The sequence below is a fragment of the Borostomias antarcticus genome (assembly GCF_949987555.1).
Source record: "Borostomias antarcticus genome assembly, chromosome: 5".
Lineage (NCBI taxonomy): Eukaryota > Metazoa > Chordata > Actinopteri > Stomiiformes > Stomiidae > Borostomias > Borostomias antarcticus.
Window position 1 is genome coordinate 17,332,046 of NC_140238.1, and position 24,692 is coordinate 17,356,737.

Below are 24,692 nucleotides of genomic sequence, written 5' to 3' on the forward strand. Positions count from 1 at the left end.
ACCACCTCCCTGTGATTCCCTTGGAATGGTTGGTGGACATACAGGATAGAGAAGGGCTCCCTAGGTGTCAAACAGGTCTGCCTGTCCCTGCAGCTCTAGTTGACGGTTGAACAGCTCAATCTCCTCGTTGGCTTCCGCCAGATATTCCTTGATGAACTGCTCCATCACTGGATGAGGGTCAGTGTAAGGTCATCAACAGCACATCCAGCCATCATTACACAGGACAAGAATAACGCAGAACAAGAATAAGCGTGCTGACCGAAGGAACTCCATTCAGAGCCGAATTGTTGCTACGGTATATAAAATCATGAAAGGATACGAGGATGGAAGGTCATTTTCTCTCCAAAGATGTCGACATACTGATGGCCATTGTAGAAGTAGCCTGAGGGTAAAGGGTCCAGGTGTCTCCTCACCTAAGCAGTGACACAGAAAGGTCAGTACTGTCTGCGTTCTTACACTGTTGTGTTTGATCTAACGCTGTAGCGGTACTCACATGGATGGTTTTGATCTCCTGTGGCGACAGGCTGCTGTGAGTCTTCTTAGCCTTCCTCACATCCTTCTGAAATCACATGGTCCGAGGTTTAGGTAAGGGTGAAAGACTGACTAATGTGTATAGTATCACATCAAAACCTGGCTACGCTTTACTGCACTATTCATTGGCCAGCCACTCTACCAGCTGGTTGGAAAGGACAGTATGTCAGGTTAAAGAGTGTCTCACCTGTTTGGCACACAGACGGAGCCAGTCCTTCAGGCCCTCCTGTGTGAGGCCCACCCCGTCGAAGAGCAGGAAGCAGCCGCCAGGCTCCTGGGGCAGGTCGCTTTGGCTGCCCACCTGGGCCGGTACGATGCTCAGGTTCCCAGTCACGGCATTGTAGCTCACCTCCATCATCCGCTCAGAGTCTGGGAGGAACGCATTGAGAGTCGAGTCACAGCCCTGCCTCATGTCTGGTCTCTGGGGAGGGGGGGGGGGGGATTTATGCTGGGCTGAGCTCCATACATCAGACAGCATGCTCAGGTGGCTTTCAGTACTCACACCCATACATCCCAAAATGACTCCCACAACTCAAAGTGCAGCACAAGACAACAGAGGGAATGTATTGTGTCACAAATCAATAGAAGCAATGTCTCACCACTGAATGTATCATGTATCCCAACTGAACATAAGAAATCAATAATAAATAACCAACTAGACTAAATAAATATGATGCTACAGTAGCATAACTGAAATCCACAAGACACTGAGGGAATGCTAAAGACCAGTTTCACACCCCACATCCAGTATCAGTCATTTGCACTCGCATCTCATGCAACAACTGAAGGGTTTGAAAGGAGTGAAAACCACGTGGGGGAAACCAAACCAGTGGACTATGGACTGTATTCTAAAAAGACGACACTTGCAGACACTCCGGCAAAATTCCTACCGTCAGCCAGTGTTGCTTGCCTTGGGGGCAAACTTTGTTCTAATAATTCCCAAAACTGGGAAACGCAAGAACAGGTCAGGTATTTACCAAGAACCAGTCACACACATTTAACAATGCAGCTTTATAACAAGATAGAGACATATTTCATATACCTGTGTCAAGATTCTATGGGAACTACAGTTTAACTTTCAGGTGTCATCTTCAGAATTTTCTTCATCATAATATCATGTATTGTGTATTACAGTACAGAGAGAAAAAAGGGTTCTTAATGTTTTCTGTGTGTAGAAGACGCTGTATGTAAGAGAGTACAAACATTCCTACCAGAAAAACGGACTTTTCCGGAGACGTTGTACACATTTCCTGTGAAGGGGTTTGGTCTCAGTGATGACTTGAATGCTGGGGGAATAAAACATCAAAAATAATTATATTTTAATGTTTTACTGTATGTTTTGCTACAATGTAAATTCTAAAATGCACATGTATTTTCCAAGGCAAACTCCAATGATCCCAATACTATAATAATGTAGTATCCCTTAGTGCCCCAGTGGCATATGGTGGTGACAACTGTACCCAAGCACTGTGAGACTGCAGTCCTCTCCATATTTGGAGTGAAATGCTGACTTATGTCACCAGCTGGTATCTGCTATGTTACCTTTGCATCGGGCCAGAAACAGAGGCCTCTCCAGGGGTCTGCTGAACACTACACACTGCTGGCTCAGGGAGAAAGAGCCACTGCCACAGTTGAACCTCCCCTTACACCTGAAAGACAACACACACACACACACACACACACACACACACGCATCGCTGAGCGTACAGACACACTATCTCCTTTTCAATACCACAATAGTTTAAAATTAGGCATGGAAAAAAAATTCCCTAAAACAAATAGCGGAGCCCTTGGCAGGTATCCTGAGTACATGATCCGGGCCCAGGGTTTAGCAGCAGTTCAAATTAGGCTGACCACTGAAGCATGGTGTCTAAATGGACTGGATCCAGGGGGAGGGCTGTGTACATGGCAACTGTATAGCCAACAGCTTGTTACTGGGCTGCTAGGAGGCAGCTGCTGTTAGAACATAAGATGCCCTATGGGGCTTCAGAGCAATCAGCAAGCGATACCATTCCACCGGTGGGCAGCAATTACCCCGGAGGAACGGAGGAGCAGGGGCAGACTCAGCCAGAGAACAGCAGCACTCTGTTCACCGGGCGGCCAAAAGGTTAGTATGAGCTCAGGAACCGTCGGATGGACAGATGAGACGTTACCGTGTGTGGGCACATCAATAACAGCCTACCTAGGGAGGGAGGGAGGGAGGGAGGGTATGAAAGGGGGGAGGGAAGGAGGGAGGAAGCGTCCTACCAGCCGGGGTAGAGAAGGTAACGCGCTCTCAGCATCTGAGTCTCGGAGAAGCTCTCAGACAGTATCAGCTTCACGTCTTCATTCCTAGCGACAAGATGGGAACAGATTTAATGTGGTCAAACAAGACAGGGATCATGTGATACGGCAGAGATCCTAAACATGCCAGCTTGTTTTTCGCTGTCAGAATTGTGTTGTGGGCTGACCTGGTGACGGAGCCTCTCTCGGCCAGTATGAAGGCTGCGTTGGGGTTGGCCGTGCGTACCAGCTGCTGGACACGCTGCAGGAGAGGGTGCTTGTGCTCCGTTGAGAGTCCCGTGAAGACAACGGTACTCACTATACCTGAACCATGGAAAAACATGATCAGAATATGGTGAACTGCATTCCAATTACAGGCAGCTGTCGGATGCGCGGGACATCCAGATGGACGACAGAACGGAAAGCGACCAAACTTACCTTGGCTACACTGCTCCACCAGTTTGGGGAAGGCAAATCTGTGAGGGCGGGGTAGAGGTGAATACAATCAGTCAAACACACAACTTTTCAGAATAATACGTTCTGCTAGGGCTGCACAATTAATCGTGAATTAATCGAAATCGCGATTATGGCCTCCGCGATTAACTAATCGCAAAAGGCCACAATTAATGTGATTAATAATTTTGCTTCGAATTGAGTGTGCTAGGACACGGACGAATCACAGGCGCTTATGCTGTCTGACCAATCACATGCGTTCCCGCTCAGTGCGCTGTGCGCAGCAATTTCACTGAGAAGACAGATAGCAGTAGGTCAAGACCAGTGTCACAAGATTACCTGCAGCCGTGAGTAGTGAAAAAATTAGCGAAAACGAGGTCAGTGAGTTAGTAGCAAGAAAGGGATCAACGTCTGTGATTTGGGAGCATTTTGGTTATTATATATTAATATTGTATATTAAATGTTAATCGCAAATATTAATCGCAATTACCATTTTGAAGCAAATAATCGCAATTATTATCTTTTGTCATAATCGTGCAGCCCTACGTTCTGCTGTCCCTTAATTAGATGTACCTCTGAAGTGTGAAGCAGGGCATGCCGGGCTGTTCTTGCCAACAGTGTGCGGCAATAAACAAGTTAATTCTGTGCTCCGGCTCTTGGCTGCCTATGTAGCTGGCCGTCCCTAGGCATTATTATTCCTCGCCATTCATAGGATGGCATTCGGTCATGGGACGGCATTACGACCCACATTTCAGTGAGCTTTTAAAAGCTCTTTCAATCTAGTATTGCAATATTCTAATATTGAATCTAATATCGGGTTACAAATACACCACTGCCGTCCTTCCCGACGAATGCCGACCCCGTCGCATATGAGCACGTCTGTCTCACCTACAGCCGAGCCTGGATTAAAGAAGGGCTCTGACCGCGGGGTCAGGGCTCGCCTGAGCTGGGATACACACACCCAATTAGCGCCACACTAAGGCATCTATGGCCCATATGCATTCTATCACCACACGCACACATGGACAGCAGTGTTCCCTCTAAGTCTACTCTCTCCCCAGCGTGTTAACTAAGGCTCTCATTGACTTGAGTGCTTTGCCTTATTGTTCTGCCTGGCTCCACCGCGGGGAAAGAGATCAGCCGGGGTTCATCTTAAATCCCTAACAAAAGGAGAGACTGTTTCTATTCAAGGCGGATCCTCTCTGTAATACGGAGGCCAGCATGGAGGCCGGCGGCCACGACGACTTATATCACCTCGGAGTGGAGACCTCTGGTGTTTCCATGATTTACCGCCAGCACCACGCCGGCCAAGGCCATCTGTCTGGCAGCGCTCCACCTGTCCCTCAGAACCACCTAAATCATCTGCTCCTTTTACAGAGTCAGCAGTCAACAGTCTGTTGCTGGATTCACCGTTGTCTACGAACAGCTTTATTGCTACCTAACCTACGCTAAGTCAGTGAACGCCATGAACGCTGGTGGCCGACGAGAGAGGCCTCACCTGTGCTCCATGAAGGAGCCGAGGGGGTCCACGCAGGCGGTGACTGCCCCGATGGTGAAGCAGGCCTGGACCACTGGGTCGGGGTGGGAGAGAACAGCCTGGACCACGTCTAAGACGTCTGTGTACCTGCGGACGGAGAGAGAGAGTAAATGTACTGCACTTACAGTATATAGAACTTTTATCCAAAGCACTTTACAATGGCCTCTTATTCACCCATTCACACACACATTCACACATCAATGGCAGCAGCTGCCATGCAAGGCTAGCCTGCTCCTTTGGAGCAATTTGGAGTTCAGTGTCTTGCCCAAGGACACTTCGACATGTGGACAGGAGGAGGTGGGATTCGAACCGCCGACCCTAAGATCACTGGACGACCTTCTCTACCTCCTGAGCCACAGCCGCCCCCAGAGAAGCCAACGTCCCTCACCCGGGCGTGAGCAGCAGTAGGCGAGGCTTGCCTCCTGGGCCTCTCTGGGTCTGCAGGAAGCCAGACAGGTAGCGCTGAAGGTGGGAGGCCGAGAAACCCTCGCAGCTGTCTGAACCAGGCTGGTACACCACCCACCTGCAAACACCAAACACACACACCATTAGGCGAAGGCCTCACTCTGGGTGGTGCGCTGTGTGAATATAGGTTACAGCATGGAACAAATCTCTCACCTTCCGCTCTCCTGGTTCAGATGTACCAGGAAGTTGCAGAGCCTGTTCTTGTGGCTGCCTGGTAGTCCAGTGATAATGGTTATGACCACCTGTCCGGACAAAGACGTAGAGATGACAATACAATCAAACCCATAGCGGAGCTCAGCTATAGGGTAGGGGACGCTGCTGCTTTGAGCTCACCTTGTCACCCTGGCCAGTGAGAGGGTTCCTGCGCTCTGCAGTGGGAAACAGCGCCACCAGGTGGTCACTCTGAATGGGCTCCTGACCCACACTGCTCAGGGCAAAGTGCTGCAAGAACCTGGAGGAGCACAAGGGTCGGTCACCATCGGTAAGACCACATTACCCAAACAACCGTGTCTCTTTTGTAGTTTACAACAGAAACACCTTTAAAATCACATTCTAAACACATATGCAGGGATGCTAACATGTCTTGCTCCGGTACTTCGGAATACGAGGACTTGAGGCTGCCTCTGCGCTTGGCCACCGGGGGCGCCTGGCCGTCATGGAGCCTCTGCAGTCTCGAGTGCCTGCGGAGATAGAAGACACCCACACAGCCGTCAACACAGACATCCCCGCTGCTGCCAACGACATCTAACACCAGCGCCCCCGCTCGCTCATCCCACCACTACACACAGTATATCCCATCAAACGCAGAAGGCGGTCGCTGTGCCTCTCTCCGACTGACCCAGCGAGAGTACATCAGGAGGTGAGATGGGTACGTAGGGGCAGGGCTGAAAATTAACACCTGCCACCAGCCAAATGCAGGTAAAATTTCCAATTGGCGACTAGATTTCGGAAGGCTATCTGAAAAAAATATATACTTGGCCGGTAGATTTTTTCATCTACAGTCCCCTTGGCAGGTGACTCACTGTGAGCCAAAAAGTTAATTTTCACCCCTGCGTAGGGGTGGTAGGAGTTGCGTAATAGTAAGTAGTTCCTCACATGCTCCGCTGGTCCCAGGTCAGCTGCTCTCTGTCCACCTGCTGTAGAGCGAGGCCAGAGTCTGCGCCCTGCCACACCGACAACACCTGCAAGCGCAACACGGCTCTTCAGCCACCCACCAAAACACCTGGTAGTCTACCTCAACACGTTGGGTCAACACCCAGACCAGAGGGTTCACGAACAGGAGACCTCACCTTGGAGTAGAACTCCTTGTGGCTCTTGGTCTTGGGCTCCAGAGCGAACACCAGACACTGGTCGTCAGCGTGCAGCGGGAAGGGGAGGTGCGAGAGCAGAGCGCTCTCGTACTCCACAAACAGAGACGCCACGGCGCTGGAGTCCTGGAAAACACGGGGGGACACACCGAATGTTAGACACACACACACCAGCACGCGCAGACACACACACACACACACACACACACAACTTACCGCATCATAGAATTTGATGGTTCGGATGAGACTCTTGGACAGGGTGATACTGCCGTATTGAGGATGGACAAAGAGGACTCCCTCAGAGAAGAAGCTGATTTTCCCTGGAATTCAACGGATGTACAACAATGGTGAACATCACTGTTCACATAACTTGCATAACACTTGTGTTAGGGCTGCACAATTAATCGTGAATTAATCGAAATCGCGATTATGAACTCTGCGATTAACTAATCGCAGAAGGCCGCAATTAATGTGATTAATAATTTTGCTTTGAATTGAGTGTGCTAGGACTATACGGACGAATCACAGGCGCTTATGCTGTCTGACCAATCACATGCGTTCCTGCTGAGTGGTTACGAAAAAGATGATGTCGCTCAAACCCAGCAGGTCATATGCAAACTGTGCAGAGCTAAAGCTATTACTTTTAAATATTAATCGCAATTATTAATCGCAATTACCATTTTGAAGCAAATAATCGCAATTATTATCTTTTGTCATAATCGTGCAGCCCTAACTTGTGTAGCCTGTTGGAAAGCTCACACAAAGCCACGGTGGTGAGCCTTACCTTCCTCAGGTGTGGACAGCTGGCTGTCAGAGAACACGTACGCTGCGCCTGCCCTCGTCAGCGGCCACCCCAGGCAGGTGCTCTCCTCTCCCTGTGGTACGGACACATACATGTAGCTCATGAGCACACGCGTGTGTTACAGATAAAACGGCCGGCCGGCGCTCTAACAAAGAGCTGTCCAGAACAGAGAAGGGGAGAGGGTTTAGGTGTACTACTGACCTTCAGCAGGAGCTGGGCTTGCTCAGAATACTTCACATCAGACTCCACCTAAGGACAAGACGACAGTCGTGATGATGTTTGGTGCCCAAAACGAGTTTAAGGATGTGGCTTAATAAATCAGTTACATTTAAACATGAACGGCGTCTTTCTAAACAAAGGAGACAGGGGCCATCCAGCACAGCCAGCACGTACCAACCAGCAGTTGTAGCGCGGCACGGTTGTGGTCAGGATGGTGTAGCAGCTGTCTGAGGACACACTGCCATCTACAGGGAAAGAGAAGTATTACCATCCGTCTGACAGGAGACCAGACAATTCAACACCAACGAATGTGAAGTCAGAGATTAGAGGAGGGTTACAGGACAGGAAGAATATCTTACCTTTCTGCTGGATGTTTATGCAGGACTCCAGGAAAGACTCAGAGAAGACTATAGATCCCAGGTTCCCTTTGCCCCACTGAAGATCTGGGATGTCATACACTGTCATGGACGCCTGCCAAGGTACAGATCGAATCAACAGAGCGCCTCAAAACCAATAGCTTTTCCAGAGAAGCCTCCCACTTCCTCCTCCACATCTCAAGCGATCTACAGACATAAAGAAACCATCTGGTATTCACTTACAGTTTTCATTAAGAACCGGCTCTCTTCATTACTTAGAGGAACGATCCTAAATAAGATGCGAAAAAACAAACAGGAAAAATGCAACCAAATTAGTTAAAACAAAGTCCATAGAGAAATATGATTAAGATCTTACGATACTTCAATAATAAAACATCAATAACTAGTGCTCTATAAATCAACACTTCAGTCTAGGGACAAGCAAAGACTCACCTTCCCTCGTTGTTCACAGCTTGAATGTTGAACACACTTTTGGATCTATGAAAGTCGGGGAAAAAACATAACCAAAAGTTATACAAGGCAATGCATTCTCTTCTCTTCAAATGTGATGCAGCTGATTGAATGTGTTCTATGGAAAGCCAGGAGAACTCAGTACCTGAGTGTGTTGCGGTACTGGGACAAGCTCAGGGAGTCCAAGGCCAGTAGGAAGGTTTGTTCTGCCGCATCCTTCGCCTTGAAAGCCAGATAAATCAATAAGTGAAAAGAAACACACATCAGCACATTCATGGTGAATGGGTATTGTTGTCAGTTACTAAGTGAGTTGATAAGGTTCTCTTTTACCTTGGTAGCACTGGAAGTGAAGGAGTAGGTCCTGATACCAGAGAGGACTGCCTGGACAGCAGCAGAGTAGATCTGAGACAAAAGCCTGAAAAACATTAATAATTCCTGGCATTAGACACTGGTTCTATGGTATGTTTTTAAGTGGCAAGTTAATTCGGAAATAACTCTTTGAGCATTTATTCTCTTACAGGAGCTCTGTCTTCTGTTGTTGCATGTTGTCATTCCCTGAAAGTGAAGTACACATTGAGTTAACAAACTGTAATGTACTGTAATTTAACTGTAATAGAATGACAATCTAAAAAGTTTACCAAGGTACGGCGTATGGGTAGACCCAAAGAAGTAGGTTCGAGAGCAGGCAAGGGGCCCTTTGGGGGCCACACACTGGAGAATCTGAGGGATAATAACAGAGAGCCATTGTAAAACTCAAACGCCAAGAAAAAACACAAAATGCAAACATTTCAATGCAAGTATAACTCTAATATTGTTTCTCAGTAGCTCAGCCAGATGGTGCTGTAGGCCTGCTGTCCTCACCATGTGCCTGGCTGCAGCCCCCTTGGGCCCTGTGTTGCGGACTTGGTGGCCTTCTGACGGGAAATTGAAGGAGTAGCTCTCCAGACTCTCCATGCACGAGTGGCTGCCAAACAGCACGAAGGGCTGGCGACTGTGGCTGAGACAGACATGAAACCACGAGACACATCAAAATCACTCAGCATATCCTGAGGAGGGTCAAGGACAGGTGGAAAACAGGAAGCTGTAGTATAATTTACATCTTATCATCCCTAGAGATCAAACATACCTCTTGTCTGCGATGTTGCTGGAGATTAGGCCATGAGAAAAATAACTGCGGAATGCCTGTGGATTTAAGAGCAGATATTCAAGCCTTCTGATATTCAGACTGGTGAGACAGCAGTTTAGATTAACAGCTAGATATTTTAATCAAAGATGGTTTAATAATAAGGCCGAATGTACACTGTACGACTGAAAAAAATCTTAGATCGGGGATCCCTTCCCACTGTACGACCGGGACTCAAGACCATACGACCATATGACGTGTGTATTCACACTATGCAATTTGTTTTCACACTATACGATTTCTGTCAGCCCCGATTACGCCCACGATTCATCTTGGCTGCAGCGTGAACTTCTACGATAGGACACCTGCGATCTACGACAAAAATACATGCCAGATATTTTGTCAGGAGGTCATAGCCTCGTCGTAGAATGTCGTAGCAATTAATCACAGATTGTACACCTTCTCACACTGTGCAACTTGCGAGTCCCGATTTTGCATACGATGAGCTACGATTGTCTGCGACAACCCTAGAATCGTGGGTTTTATCACACAGTGTACATTCGGCTTTAGATTGCCTTATTCAGCCAACATATGATTTGAATGGAGATTTATTACCTCTCCCGCCTGTGCTTCCGACAACTCCAAGATGGACAGATGGCTCTCGATGTCCAAACTGGAGAAGAAGCTGCTCCACTGTTTCTCAAAGATAGCAAGGTCCTGCAAAAGAAACCGTCCATCAAAAACTCTACAAGGGTTTCTTGCATAGCACAGTGCAATTGTACAGAAAAAAGAGTTAGTCTTAATGTGTGTATTGACGTCTAATGGAGTATACAGCAGTGCAGAACACATAAGAGGGCGATGGGTGTGCTGTGTTACCTCTGTTAGAAGAACATCCAGGGACACAGGATCCAGTCTAGTGTAGATCTGCCACAACCTCTCACTCATATCCATCAGCTGGATGACAGGGGAACCCAGAGATAAAATCAGCTGAAACTGTAAGCAAAGAAACCTACAGGAACACCATGGCATGCACTAACTCTACCTTCACCTTCATAGACTATAGAGGCACCTATAAAACATAGGTGTGATGAGTTCTGAAGATATGGACATAACTGCCACTGATAAGCCTAACCAATGTTAAACCCTTTCTCTATTTATACCCTGCAAATGGATAATACCTTATATTTCATCGTGAAAAAGCTTCCACCTCCAATCCCTTCCAGGGCAAAGGCCTGTATTATGGGCCATTTCTCCATCATGAACATGTCAAACTTCTGTACGTGTCCTGAAACAAGATAAGAGCCATTTAAGTTAAACAAGCATTTGTTAAACCAAGATAATTACACTGTAACTACAGTTTACTGAGGGATACCAGTAACACTATAGTCTGGTAGGACTCAATGTAAACCGAAGCTGTTTTAAACCATCATACCCAGGGAGCTGTAAGGAACTCCTATGCGGCAGAGGTCCTGCATCATGGTCACAAAGCTGGAGATCTTGAACTCCTCAGCTGCCTCCTCATCTTCATACTGCAAGGTGGAGTCAGGGTCAGATTTAACATCATACAAAGCATAGCTTTTTTTTTTTTTTTACGATTCATATGCATGGTAACGATGATAATAATTTAACAATTTCCCAGGGATATATAAAGTAAATGTCTGTCCATCTATCTATCTATAATAATTAATATCAACTTCATCACATCATAAACAAAGTATCTCTCATCTGTTAACGAGTGAGATGATTTGAGTAACCTCTGTCTCAGTCATGCAGTAGAGGTGCAGGTTCCTCCAGTGGGAGACGTAGGGCAGCAGATAGCTGTAGTTCACTGGGTTGCAGTACAGATGCACACTCTCTGCTTTGATCAGCAAAATCACATCTGGAGACAAAGCAGAGATGGAATGGCCACTGTGAAATACACAGCACATCATATTAACAAATATATTATTCAACAATGAGCAAAGACTTAAACTACGCACCATCCAGCACCTCCTCAGGAAACTCTTCAAGAATGTGCTCCAGATCCAAATGATTCTTCCTGTATAGTCCATAGAATAGATAGTTGGCCAGCTCACTACAGCCTTCATTATATCTGCTATCGATCCCTGTAAGATGAAGAAAAATCCTCAACAAAGCATAATTTGCATGGGTGGCCCCTTTTCTTTTTCCTGGCTAGCTAATGTTACATTCTAGCCATCCAAACCAGACAAGAGTAAGTTTGCTGACTTACCCAGAGAGCACAGGATCCCGTCTGGAGTGGCATTACTCCCATCGCTCAGCAGAGACTGAACGTGACGCAAACGGGCGCAGCTGGAAGAATTACAACACACTTGTAGACAGCTAATCAGAGTAACGTTAAGTCGCATGAATGTTTATTGTAGAACGGCTTTGATTGAATCCGATACCATTTCTTGCCGTTACTTGTAGTAGTGGACCAACTTAGTAACCGGAGCCAGCAAGTAGCTGGCCCAACGTCCTTGTAAATCAAAAGACACCGCCTCATCCTTTTAGCTAACGTAGCTAACATTTGCTAACTATCTAGCTAGCAAAAGCAGGCCAGACATTCGATGGCTAGGCCAACGGACAATAACAACGCGTCGTTACTGCGCAAACGTTAGCTTGCTAGCTAGCTAACGTTAGCTACTGTACATCATAGCATATTTTGTACAGTAAAATAAACCGAGTTTACCTGACAGCAGGGCTCATTGACGGGTATTTTCCGTTTATCCTTCGTATACCTGCCATTTTGCAATACCTCCACGGCGTTTATAAATAACGTTTTCAAATTTGTCTGTATTTTCTCAGGCCGTTAACATCGTCTTCGTCATTCTTCTCGGCCGTACAATAGTCAGGGAACTACACAACACAGCAGCATAGCAACCGACTGGCCCATTCGATATCTGGGGGTATTGTGTATCACAATAATAATATGATGGGGGGATTCAGGCATGCATTGTCACTCATTGTGCTGGTGTCAAATATGTAAATCAATAAATCATTTCAGTTTCTATGAGGATATTTGTAATTTAGATTTAAGAAACACAATAACCTAAATAATACATGTATCCCCCTCTCCGTCTCAAGGTAGCGTCCTGCTATATCTTTAGGCCCCCGCTTGACAGCAGTATACGGTGTATAGATGGTGCAATCCAAATGCAATCCTTGAGCCTGACAATAAGGCTTTTGTGAAATATACAATTAGTAACCGAATTTTGGATGAGACAAACATGGGCTGCAAAACTGAACATGCAGAATTATGGTACAAAAACTAAGCATATTTGTTGTAAAATAAATACATAGAAAGACAGAACAAGATAGTCAAGATGTGAGCAAATAGTAGGCCTCTACAGAGGAGGTAGGCCTACGTGCAGAGTAGGTTTCTTGCCTCGAGCCACATCTGGGCAACGTGGCAGATCATTATTCCAATAGAAACAATTACAGGATGTCTATGAGATTGCTATTGTTGTAGAGTATGATTACAGTATCTTTCATGCTCTGGCAGTGTAACATTGCAGGTGTTGTTTGCTAATATGTATGCTAAAGCGATATGTGTGATAAGGCATAGGCTATAGACTTGCTACAGTATCTATGGATATGGAGCCCTGGATATGAAGCCATGCTAGGCTACCATATGAAGTGCTGGGCTGGATACATTCAGGTCAATTCAACTGTTGACAGCAACCTTGACTCACAGGGAAATACATGTATGCATGCATGCATACTCTCTCTCTCTCTCTCTCTCTCTCTCTCTCTCTCACTCACTCTCTTTCTCTCTCTCTCTCTCTCTCTCTCTCTCTCTCACACACACACACACACACACACACACACACACACACACACACACACACACACACACACACACACACACACACACACACACACACACACGGCCTACTACGGAAGAGCATTAGGGCCAACAACTGAGTTTATTATTTTTTAAGCTTCTGAGTTTAAAGTCAGAATTTCTGACTTTAAAGTCAGAATTTCTGAGAAAAAAGTCAGAAATAACTTCTGAGATTAAAGTCAGAATTTCTGAGAAGAAAGTCAGAAATAACTTCTGAGAAAAAAGTCAGAATTTCTGACTTTAAACTCAGAAGCTTAAAAAAAAACTCCGCTGTTGGCCCTAATGCTCTTCCGTAGCCTACAGTGTAAACACACACCATTGCAAGCAGCATTTTAGTAGCATGTCTGACTTATAAATAAAGCTGAATTATTGTGGTTACTTGTGCAATATTTTAAGAGAGAAAGAAACGTTTGCCCTCCAAAACCTCGACTTGACCTGTGGTATGAGGAAGAGATTCTAATCCTACAGGTTTCTATAGTTCCACATTTGAACAGACTGGAATGCACTTCCTTAAAACTGTTTATCACAAGTATGCATCACATGCTTTGTGTCTGTGCAGTGAAAGCAGACAGTAGCCTATCTCCCTACCCTCAGAGAGGATAAAAAGCAAGACAATCCTGTTTAGAGCTGACATTCCCTCTTTGCAAGAGTGCCAGCAGAAGGAACATGGCTCAAAGTAGGTTATGTCAAAGATGTATTTGTATAAAACCTAAAACTGTTTTATGTGTTCCAGTAATACAATTGGTTTAGCAACTTGTTCTAATCACTATTAATCGGTGGATCTTTTAAATCATTGTTCTGTTGTTTTCAGACGGAGTCAAGGGACAAATGCAGATGATGGTAGTTACATCGTCGGAGGAGGAGTGGACCTCTTTGAGAGCTCACCTGAGTAAGAGTTTCCCCCCAAAGAGTGATGAGACATCATGTTCAGAGGAACAGAAGCAAGTCTATGAGTTGGTGACCGACGAGAGATCAATGGGTTTGCATTGTGCTATTATGAAACCAGACTTGACAGATGAAGAAATCATTGAAGCATTAGATAATTGTTTCAAGGCTACCTCCACAGGAATCGCTATTTTTATCCTGCTAATCCCAGATGGCCAGTATACGTTGAAGGAGAAAAGAATGATGGAGATCCTGCAAGCCAACTTTGGAGTTGAGGTCTTTAAGTTCCTCATAGTACTATCAGTAGGGGGAGATTCTGATGTCACTGAGTTTAACGACGGCTTGGTGGAGTTGATCAATGTATGTGGTGGCAGGTTTTGTCGCATTACTGGACAATCTGCCACAAGTGATGAGATTAGCGCGTTACTTGAGATGGTTGAGTATACGCTGAGCGAAAACGGCAGTTGCGGCTACTCTCAGGGCATGTACAGCGAAGCACACAGGAGAAAGACTGAAGACGCAGCCATGAAAATGCTGAGCAACAAACTCCAGGAGGCTGAGGAGAGAGAACGGACATTTATACAGCTGATTGGACAACACGAGGAAAACCGAGTGAGAGAGATGGAAGTGCTCAAGTCCAAACATGCTGAAGAGCGGAAGAGGGAAGTAGCTGAAAAGAAGACATATGAAGAGAAGAGAGAAAGATGTGAAGAGGCTCTAAGAAGCCACAAAGCAATGTTGCAGCTGCACCTTAAACCAGCATATGGTAAGAGAAACAAAGTATACAGTAGTCCACCACTAGAGGGTAGTACAGATTCTCTTTACAGAAAGGTCTGTTTGGTCACAACTGGGGCTCCTGTAGGAGCATTCATTGAGATGGTAGCCTACTGTTTCAACATTATACAGATTGTCTTTATCATGCTTAAAACATGAAATTCTTAATGCTTTTTCATAACATTTTCTTGAGAATGATAACAAAATTATATATTTTCTTTTAACCCCTTTAACATCATTCAACCAAGATGAAGATGCAAAACAGACTACTATCATTCTGCTGGGGATGTCCGGCAGTGGTAAGACTTCTGCCAGAAATATTCTAGAAAGAGCGAGTAATCAATATTCTGTCAGTGCGTCTTGCCCAGAGGCCCCTTCGCCGACCCTGGTCTGTGAGAGGAGGGAAATGAGGCAGAAAGATGGAAGTCGCCTTGTTCTCATAGACACTCCTGAACTGTGGGACGAGGATGGCATAGAGAACCTGGAGCTGGTCAAGGACTGCCTGGCCCTGTCCCTCCCAGGCCCCCATGCCTTCCTCCTGGTGGTGCAGGTGGGTCGCTTCACCCAGGGAGAGAATAAGATGCTATGGTACCTACAGAAGACGTTTGGCAGACATATGGCAGACCACACCATTGTTCTGTTTACTCGCTGCAATGACAACCAACACAGAGTTGGCAATATCGACGACTTTGTGACCAACGCTCACAGCAGCCTGCAGGAACTTATCAGGAAGTGTGGAAGCCGTTACTACGTTCTCAATGTTAGGAGCTTCCGGAATGTTCTGGGCTACTCACAGGTCAAGGAACTGATCTCAGGCGTCAACAAGCTAGTTGCATCACATGGGGGAGACGGTTGCGCCACTAAAAGATTTCCTGTGCAGGAGTTGAAGGAGAGAATGGAAATGATTGGGAAGCGCTAGATTCATTTTCACACACCAATTGTTATATTTCTGTTTTATTGTAAGATTGAAAAGCGGAGAAGAGAGGAGGGAACATAAGAATTCAAAGTTCAAATTCCATTTATTCATCTCCCTATGACGGGAACTAGAGCCTAATATTTTAAAATAGCATGTTTAGAATGTGAAATGTTGTGTTTACATAAATCATGTCCTTGCCAGAAATACAGTAGAACATGAAAATTACAAGAACTGAATTGATGAATTGTACAATGTAATTTCATGCTATTTTTCTACTGTGCACCACTAGATGCACTATTTTGCATTGATTTATTTATGTTAGAATACAATGTGATAATGTAATGGGCTTATCTAATACAAAATTGAATAATCATGAACACAACTGAATATGCTAGAATGTATTGATTTATTGCATAATTATACATCTTATAATAGGTATATTTTAATGGTGTTAATAAAGCTGATTTGCTCAAAATCTTTTAATGGATATATTCTGAATGGTGTCCCATTGAGCTGAGTTTACAGTGTCAAGGTTGTGTCGACCCACTGAGTGTAATGGGAGATGATTGTGTATAAGCCAGGCTTCCTGGATGTGCCACACTTCCTCCCTCCATTAGAAGTGATGCCCACTGCCACCCCATTGTATAAAAGAGGGCCTCCTGAGTCTCCCTGAAAAAGACCAAACACACAAAGACCACTGGTGAGACAGTCACCACAGGGAATTGCCAGGGTCCAATATTTCTCACATTTTAGATTAATAATGTTGTCTCTGTCACACAATAATTTGAAGCACATAGGTTGGGTTTGTGCAGAACTACACCCTCCTTATGAATACAATTGAACAAAGAAATCTTCAGACTGTCTGTGTATTATGAGTGATCCAGATTCCTGCCATTAAGGAACCATGAGTCTTACACTGCAGGTATCCATGTTCCGCCCCCCAGCACACAGCATGTTTTCCGTGAACCTGCTTCCGTAGTGACTACTTTTTGCACACTGTTCACGGCGAATTACAGGGATGTCCAGTTCCTGGAGCTTTTCTGGTCTGTCTTCAAGGTTGCTGAGGTACCCCCAGCCAGCTGTGTGAACCTGAGTGCCAGTGCCTGGGTTGGTACCGCCTGCTCGCAGGTACTGGACTGGTTTCACAGCATCACCTTGCACAACTTGACGATCCAACTGCAAATCACAAAGTAGTAGTAGTAGTGGTCAGGGGCTGACTGGCCATCGGGAGCACCGGGTATTTTCCCGGTGGCCTGGCGCGCCAACTGGCCTGGCCCGCGGTGAATGTCCTGCAACAAATCGCGCAGCACCCCCCTAGTAGTAGTAGTAGTAGTGGTAGTAGTAGTAGTAGTTGTAGTAGTAGTAGTGGTAGTGGTAATGGTAGTGGTAGTAGTAGTAGTAGTGGTAGTAGTAGTAGTAGTAGTAGTAGTAGTAGTAGTAGTTGTAGTAGTAGTAGTAGTGGTAGTAGTAGTAGTAGTAGTAGTAGTTGTAGTAGTAGTAGTGGTAGTGGTAGTAGTAGTAGTAGTAGTAGTAGTAGTGGTAGTGGTAGTAGTAGTTGTAGTAGTAGTAGTAGTAGTAGTGGTAGTGGTAGTAGTAGTAGTAGTAGTAGTGGTAGTAGTGGTAGTAGTAGTAGTAGTAGTGGTAGTAGTAGTAGTAGTAGTAGTAGTAGTAGTAGTAGTGGTAGTAGTGGTAGTAGTAGTAGTAGTAGCAGAAGACAGTAGTGGTAGTGTATGTTAGTGTACGGGAGGGGGCACTTCTATTGTGAAAGGACATTAGTATAATAAACCTGTTCACAACCTTCACATTAATTTTTTTTAGAAATCCAAAGGTAAATTAAAGCTGCTTCGCAGCGATGAGGCGGGGCCAGGCAATTTCCGACAAGTTTAGGAGCAATAAGCGAGAGAATAGGACAACAGGAAAGTTGACATTCCAATGTTCATTTTGTACATTCGTATCGTAAAACATTTGTAAAACATTTTGATGCGTTGTAAGCTCGATTTTGATAATTCAACAATGGTCAATGAGTTTGTGAATTACAGTCTGAAGATCCAGTGTAGCAAGTTTGGTGTTAATTGATTGAAAAATGTTGGATGAGATATGTTTATTAATTTTTACAGGTTTTGTTTGCTTTTCTTCATAATTGAACATTAACTTCAGCAGCTGTGTACTCAGTCAGTTGCCAATCAATCGATTTAGTCATTGTAATCCTCGGCGGGGGTTGGGTAGGGTTGCCAACAGCGATGTCTCCGATTCGTGGAGCTTGTGTTGGATTATGGGTAACGTAGTTTTCTCTGTATGAAGTGTTGGTTTCAGAGGACAGAATTAAACATATTTTAAAAAATTCCATTTTTGAGATAAAATTCTAAAAAAAATCATACTACATCTTGGATATGTGGCTAATGTTGTCACTTTTTATGAGGATGATCAGCCATTGATTTGGCGAGAATAAATAGGAACTATATACAGAACTGTTAACAGTAAAACCTTTTGATGTGCTGTGGGCTCAATTTTTCATATTTCAAAAATCTGTGAGGATCGTTTGGTAAGGACAGTCTGAAGATACAGTAGATCCATTTTGGTGTCAATTGAACTAAAAATGTGGGAGGAGATAGGTTTGATAGGTTTTACAGTTTATGAAGAAATCAGAGTGATGGACTTCAAAATTCCTGCAAGGTCAAAGTGTATGAAAGTTTTGTCTCACTTGGGCCTACATTCACGTGGTGGTTTTACAGTGATAGCACCTATGGCTGATTTGTTATGATTTTTTTAAGTTTTAAACTTTAGACTGTTGCTGTAGCGCCACCTTCAGGTTTATTGACCTACAATGCAGATTGAGGACTTTGGGTATACTACTGGAGCTATGTGCAAATCTTGGTGATTTTTTGTCCACGGGAAGTTAGACTTCAGTGGAAGATGGAGAATAATAATAATAATCAAAATTCCTGCAAGGTCAGAGTGTATGAAAGTTTTGTCTCACTTGGGCCTACATTCACGTGGTGGTTTTACTGTGATGGCACCTATGGCTGATTTGTTATGATTTTTTAAAGTTTTAAACTTTAGACTGTTGCTGTAGCGCCACCTTCAGGTTTATTGACCTACAATGCAGGTTGAGGACTTTGGGTATACTACTGGAGCTATGTGCAAATCTTGGTGATTTTTTGTCCACGGGAAGTTAGACTTCAGTGGAAGATGGAGAATAATAATAATAATCAAAATTCCTGCAAGGTCAGAGTGTATGAAAGTTTTGTCTCACTTGGGCCTACATTCACGTGGTGGTTTTACTGTGATGGCACCTATGGCTGATTTGTTATGATTTTTTTAAGTTTTAAACTTTAGACTGTTGCTGTAGCGCCACCTTCAGGTTTATTGACCTACAATGCAGGTTGAGGACTTTGGGTATACTACTGGAGCTATGTGCACATTTTTGTGATTTTTTGTCCACAGGAAGTTAGACTTCAGTGGAAGATGGAGAATAATAATAATAAGTAAAACATTTTAATGCATTGTAAGCTCAATTTTGATAATTCAATAATCTGGTCAATGAGTTTGTGAATGACAGTTTGAAGATCCAGTGTAGCAACTTTAGTATTAATTGATTGAAAAATGTGGGTTACAGGTTTTGTTAGCTTTTTTTTTTCATAATTGAACATTAACTTCAGCAGCTGTGTACTCAGTCAGTTGCCAATCAATCAATTTAGTCATTGTAATCCTCGGCGGGGGTTGGGTAGGGTTGCCAACAGCGATGTCTCAGATTCGTGGAGCTTGCGTTGGATTGTGGGTAATGTAGTTTTCTCTGTATGAAGTGTTGGTTTCAGAGGACAGAATTAAACATATTTTTAAAAATTCAATTTTTGAGATAAAATTCTGAAAAAAATCATACTACATCTTGGATATGTGGCCAATGTTGTCACTCTTTATGAGGATGATCAGACATTGATTTGGCGAGAATTAATAGGAACTATACAGAACTGTTAACAGTGAAACCTTTTGATGTGCTGTGGGCTCAATTTTTCATATTTCAAAAATCTGTGAGGATCCTTTGGTAAGGACAGTCTGTAGATACAGTATATTAATTTTGGTGTCAATTGAACAAAAAATGTGGGAGGAGATATGTTTGATAGGTTTTACAGTTTATGAAGAAATCAGAGTGATGGACTTCAAAATTCCTGCAAGGTCAAAGTGTATGAAGGTTTTGTCTCACTTGGGACTACATTCACGTGGTGGTTTTACAGTGATAGCACCTATGGCTGATTTGTTATGATTTTTTTAAGTTTTAAACTTTAGACTGTTGCTGTAGCGCCACCTTCAGGTTTATTGACCTACAATGCAGGTTGAGGACTTTGGATATAGTACTGGAGCTATGTGCAAATTTTGGTGATTTTTTGTCCATGGGAAGTTAGACTTCAGTGGAAGGAGAATAATAATAATAATTAAAGCTGCTTCGCAGCGATGAGGCGGGGCCAGGCAATTTCCGACAAGTTTAGGAGCAATAAGCGAGAGAATAGGACAACAAGAAAGTTGACATTCCAATGTTCATTTTGTACATTCGTATCGTCAAACATTTGTAAAACATTTTGATGCGTTGTAAGCTCGATTTTGATAATTCAACAATGGTCAATGAGTTTGTGAATTACAGTCTGAAGATCCAGTGTAGCAAGTTTGGTGTTAATTGATTGAAAAATGTTGGATGAGATATGTTTATTAATTTTTACAGGTTTTGTTTGCTTTTCTTCATAATTGAACATTAACTTCAGCAGCTGTGTACTCAGTCAGTTGCCAATCAATCGATTTAGTCATTGTAATCCTCGGCGGGGGTTGGGTAGGGTTGCCAACAGCGATGTCTCCGATTCGTGGAGCTTGTGTTGGATTATGGGTAACGCAGTTTTCTCTGTATGAAGTGTTGGTTTCAGAGGACAGAATTAAACATATTTAAAAAAAAATCAATTTTTGAGATAAAATTCTCAAAAAAAATCATACTACATCTTGGATATGTGGCTAATGTTGTCACTTTTTATGAGGACAATCAGACATTGATTTGGCGAGAATTAATAGGAACTATATACAGAACTGTTAACAGTAAAACTTTTTGATGTGCTGTGTGCTCAATTTTTCATATTTCAAAAATCTGTGAGGATCGTTTGGTGAGGACAGTCTGAAGATACAGTAGATCAATTTTGGTGTCAATTGAACTAAAAATGTGGGAGGAGATAGGTTTGATAGGTTTTACAGTTTATGAAGAAATCAGAGTGATGGACTTCAAAATTCCTGCAAGGTCAAAGCGTATGAAAGTTTTGTCTCACTTGGGCCTACATTCACGTGGTGGTTTTACAGTGATAGCACCTATGGCTGATTTGTTATGATTTTTTTAAGTTTTAAACTTTAGACTGTTGCTGTAGCGCCACCTTCAGGTTTATTGACCTACAATGCAGGTTGAGGACTTTGGGTATACTACTGGAGGAGCTATGTGCAAATCTTGGTGATTTTTTGTCCACGGGAAGTTAGACTTCAGTGGAAGATGGAGAATAATAATAATAATCAAGATTCCTGCAAGGTCAGAGTGTATGAAAGTTTTGTCTCACTTGGGCCTACATTCACGTGGTGGTTTTACTGTGATGGCACCTATGGCTGATTTGTTATGATTTTTTAAAGTTTTAAACTTTAGACTTTTGCTGTAGCGCCACCTTCAGCTTTATTGACCTACAATGCAGGTTGAGGACTTTGGGTTTAGTACTGGAGCTATGTGCACATTTTTGTGATTTTTTGTCCACAGGAAGTTAGACTTCAGTGGAAGATGGAGAATAATAATAATAAGTAAAACATTTTAATGCATTGTAAGCTCAATTTTGATAATTCAATAATCTGGTCAATGAGTTTGTGAATGACAGTCTGAAGATCCAGTGTAGCAACTTTAGTATTAATTGATTGAAAAATGTGGGTTACAGGTTTTGTTAGCTTTTTTTTTCATAATTGAACATTAACTTCAGCAGCTGTGTACTCAGTCAGTTGCCAATCAATCAATTTAGTCAGTGTAATCCTCGGCGGGGGTTGGGTAGGGTTGCCAACAGCGATGTCTCAGATTCGTGGAGCTTGCGTTGGATTGTGGGTAATGTAGTTTTCTCTGTATGAAGTGTTGGTTTCAGAGGACAGAATTAAACATATTTTTAAAAATTCAATTTTTGAGATAAAATTCTGAAAAAAATCATACTACATCTTGGATATGTGGCCAATGTTGTCACTCTTTATGAGGATGATCAGACATTGATTTGGCGAGAATTAATAGGAACTATACAGAACTGTTAACAGTAAAACTTTTTGAAGTGCTGTGGGCTCTATTTTTCATATTTCAAAAATCTGTGAGGATCGTTTGGTAAGGACAGTCTGAAGATACAGTAGATCGATTTTGGTGTCAATTGAACAAAAAATGTGGGAGGAGATAGGTTTGATAGGTTTTACAGTTTATGAAGAAATCAGAGTGATGGACTTCAAAATTCCTGCAAGGTCAAAGCATATGAAGGTTTTGTCTCACTTGGGACTACATTCACGTGGTGGTTTTACAGTGATAGCACCTATGGCTGATTTGTTATGATTTTTTTAAAGTTTTAAACTTTAGACTGTTGCTGTAGCGCCACCTTCAGGTTTATTGACCTACAATGCAGGTTGAGGACTTTGGGTATAGGACTGGAGCTTTGTGCAAATTTTGGCGATTTTTTGTCCATGGGAAGTTAGACTTCAGTGGAAGGAGAATAATAATAATAATATAGGCAAATACAATAGGGTTCCGGCAGCTACGCTGCCTGGCCCCTAATAATAATAATAATAATATAGGCAAATACAATAGGGTTCCGGCAGCTACGCTGCCTGGCCCCTAATGACTAGGGGGCAGCTGTAGGTAGAGCGGGTCGTCTAATGATCGTAGGGTATGCGGTTCAAATCCCGGCTCCTGTCAAAGTGTCCTTGGGCAAGGGTTACACACTGTACCCCAACTTGCTCCCAATGAGCAGGCTAACACCTTACATGGCAGCTGCCGCCATTGGTATATGAATGTGTGTGTGAATGGGTGAATGAGAGGCCTTCATTGTAAAGCACTTTGGAAAAAAGCGCTATATAAGTGCAGTCCATTTATCATTTACTGTAGGCCTGCTAGTCACAAGAACAGAATGGCATTCGGGAAAAGCAGTACAAAGACAACTGAATTGACACAAATGTCAAAGACACATACCTTGATCAAAGCAATATCATTATCGTAGTTGACGCTGTTGAACTGTGGATGTTTGTGAAGATTTAGAATATCAAATGTTTGCTTTGAATCCTCAGTGGCACTGGCAGAATGCGCTCCTAGGATTACTTTCCTCCCAGCTGACCTGTGAAACAAGTCAGTTAAGATCAGAGTAAGTTAAACCTTATTTATGCACTTTTTCTTTAGCATTAGATTATGCTCTTAGTTACTAGTTTGGAAACGAGATGCACTTCAGAGTTCTGGTGAATAGTAGTACACTTACTACCTATGCCCAGCCTCCCATTGCTCTCTGTAAAGCGCATTGTGTTGCCTTTGTGTATGAAATGCGCTATATAAATAAAGTTTGATTTGATTTGAGTTAAATGCAATTAAGTCACTTTGGGTAAAAGTGTCTGCTAAATGACTAATGTAAAAATGTGTAATGTTATAATCCTGTTTTTGATGTAGTTCTTGTAGACAATGGATGTTGAGCGTAAAGCACGGTGGCCGTGGGCAGCACAGTGGCTCAGTGGTTAGCACTGTCGCCTCACAGCAAGGAGGTCCTGGGTTCGAATCCCGGTCTTTCCAGGTTCTTTCTGTGTGGAGTTTGCATGTTCTCCCTGTGCCTGCGTGGGTTCCCTCCGGGTACTCCGGCTTCCCACCATCATAAAGACATGCAACGTGTGAATGAATGAATGTTGGTGGTAGTCGGAGGGGCTGTAGGCGCTGATTGGCAGCGACGCTTCTGTAAGTCTGCCCCAGGGCAGCTGTGGCTACAGATGTAGCTTACCACCACCGGTATGACTGTGTCTGAATGAATACTGGACTCTGTAAAGCGCTCTGGGTATCATGAAGGGCGCTACATAAATCCAATAATGAATAAAAAATAAATAAATAAAGTAAAAATGAGCTGTCTCTTCCTGTGGGAGAGACAGACAGCTACGGTATACACTGCACAATTTGGGTCTGCTCACCCAGAAGGAAAACAGTGTGCTGCAGTCATCAGCCATTGGTCTGCAATTAGAAACCCTCCACACTCGTGCTCAAATCCATCCTCTGTTGGCTTCTGAATAGAGGCCATGTACGGGTGTGAACATGGGGCTGCCTCTCTCCCGTTCATGATAGCATGACCTGGAACGTGAAGCACATAGACAAGTTTGAGTTTGAAGATAGGCGTTTATTGGAGTCAAGCAACCTAGTAGTAGGTTAAGATAGTTTCAGGCAGCAGAACAAGGGAAACCAACTTACTTTGTAAAATGAGAGCGAGTACAGCAACAGCCACAAACAGTGCTTTCTCAGAGCCCATGGTGAAGATCAGTCCTTTCTCAGAGCCCATGGTGAAGATCAGTCCTTTCTCAGAGCCCATGGTGAAGATCAGTCCTTTCTCAGAGCCCAGGGTGAAGTCTGTGCAACTAACCAAACGCTGGAATGTTTTATATTGCATCATGAGGAGGACATATAAATCAAGCAGAAGGGAGGACAACCCCTCCACCCACATGTACTGTATACACATTCATCTCCCTCCTTCGAC

The 24,692-nt window shown here is 43.8% G+C and overlaps 2 protein-coding genes across 2 annotated transcripts; both read right to left on the reverse strand.

Annotated features, from left to right (window-relative positions):
* Positions 1-25: 25 nt before the first annotated feature.
* On the reverse strand, positions 26-12,355 carry dnaaf9 (dynein axonemal assembly factor 9). Its single transcript, XM_084437990.1, has 37 exons — positions 12,216-12,355; positions 11,757-11,836; positions 11,506-11,631; positions 11,281-11,405; positions 10,959-11,055; positions 10,705-10,811; positions 10,403-10,480; positions 10,142-10,243; positions 9,530-9,585; positions 9,265-9,400; positions 9,042-9,123; positions 8,922-8,958; positions 8,734-8,818; positions 8,549-8,625; positions 8,386-8,430; positions 8,176-8,221; positions 7,936-8,047; positions 7,751-7,821; positions 7,559-7,606; positions 7,340-7,430; positions 6,772-6,875; positions 6,538-6,681; positions 6,344-6,429; positions 5,827-5,928; positions 5,582-5,699; positions 5,402-5,490; positions 5,172-5,306; positions 4,745-4,870; positions 3,232-3,269; positions 2,982-3,117; positions 2,779-2,862; positions 2,074-2,180; positions 1,743-1,817; positions 719-900; positions 494-559; positions 320-413; positions 26-167 (listed from the first exon to the last, which is right to left on the reverse strand). Exons 1-37 carry the CDS (start codon positions 12,269-12,271, stop codon positions 61-63), a joined length of 3,450 nt encoding a protein of 1,149 aa, XP_084294116.1. The 5' UTR covers positions 12,272-12,355; the 3' UTR covers positions 26-60.
* A 3,644-nt stretch (positions 12,356-15,999) lies between these two features.
* Positions 16,000-24,533, reverse strand: cfd (complement factor D (adipsin)). Its single transcript, XM_084438820.1, has 5 exons — positions 24,410-24,533; positions 24,136-24,292; positions 23,165-23,306; positions 16,861-17,121; positions 16,000-16,614 (listed from the first exon to the last, which is right to left on the reverse strand). Exons 1-5 carry the CDS (start codon positions 24,525-24,527, stop codon positions 16,465-16,467), a joined length of 828 nt encoding a protein of 275 aa, XP_084294946.1. The 5' UTR covers positions 24,528-24,533; the 3' UTR covers positions 16,000-16,464.
* Between the last annotated feature and the right edge of the window lie 159 nt (positions 24,534-24,692).

Excerpts from the sequence above, each read along its gene's own strand:
- cfd (XM_084438820.1), bottom strand. The coding sequence starts at position 24,527 with ATGGGCTCTGAGAAAGGACTGATCTTCACCATGGGCTCTGAGAAAGGA. Across the intron at positions 17,122-23,164 it reads ATGATATTGCTTTGATCAAG|TTGGATCGTCAAGTTGTGCA; the intron begins GTATGTGTCTTT and ends TGTGATTTGCAG. Across the intron at positions 16,615-16,860 it reads GGAACATGGATACCTGCAGT|GGAGACTCAGGAGGCCCTCT; the intron begins GTAAGACTCATG and ends GGTCTTTTTCAG.
- dnaaf9 (XM_084437990.1), bottom strand. The coding sequence starts at position 12,271 with ATGGCAGGTATACGAAGGATAAACGGAAAATACCCGTCAATGAGCCCT. Across the intron at positions 5,929-6,343 it reads ACCTGGGACCAGCGGAGCAT|GCACTCGAGACTGCAGAGGC; the intron begins GTGAGGAACTAC and ends CTATCTCCGCAG. Across the intron at positions 560-718 it reads TCCGTCTGTGTGCCAAACAG|AAGGATGTGAGGAAGGCTAA; the intron begins GTGAGACACTCT and ends ATGTGATTTCAG.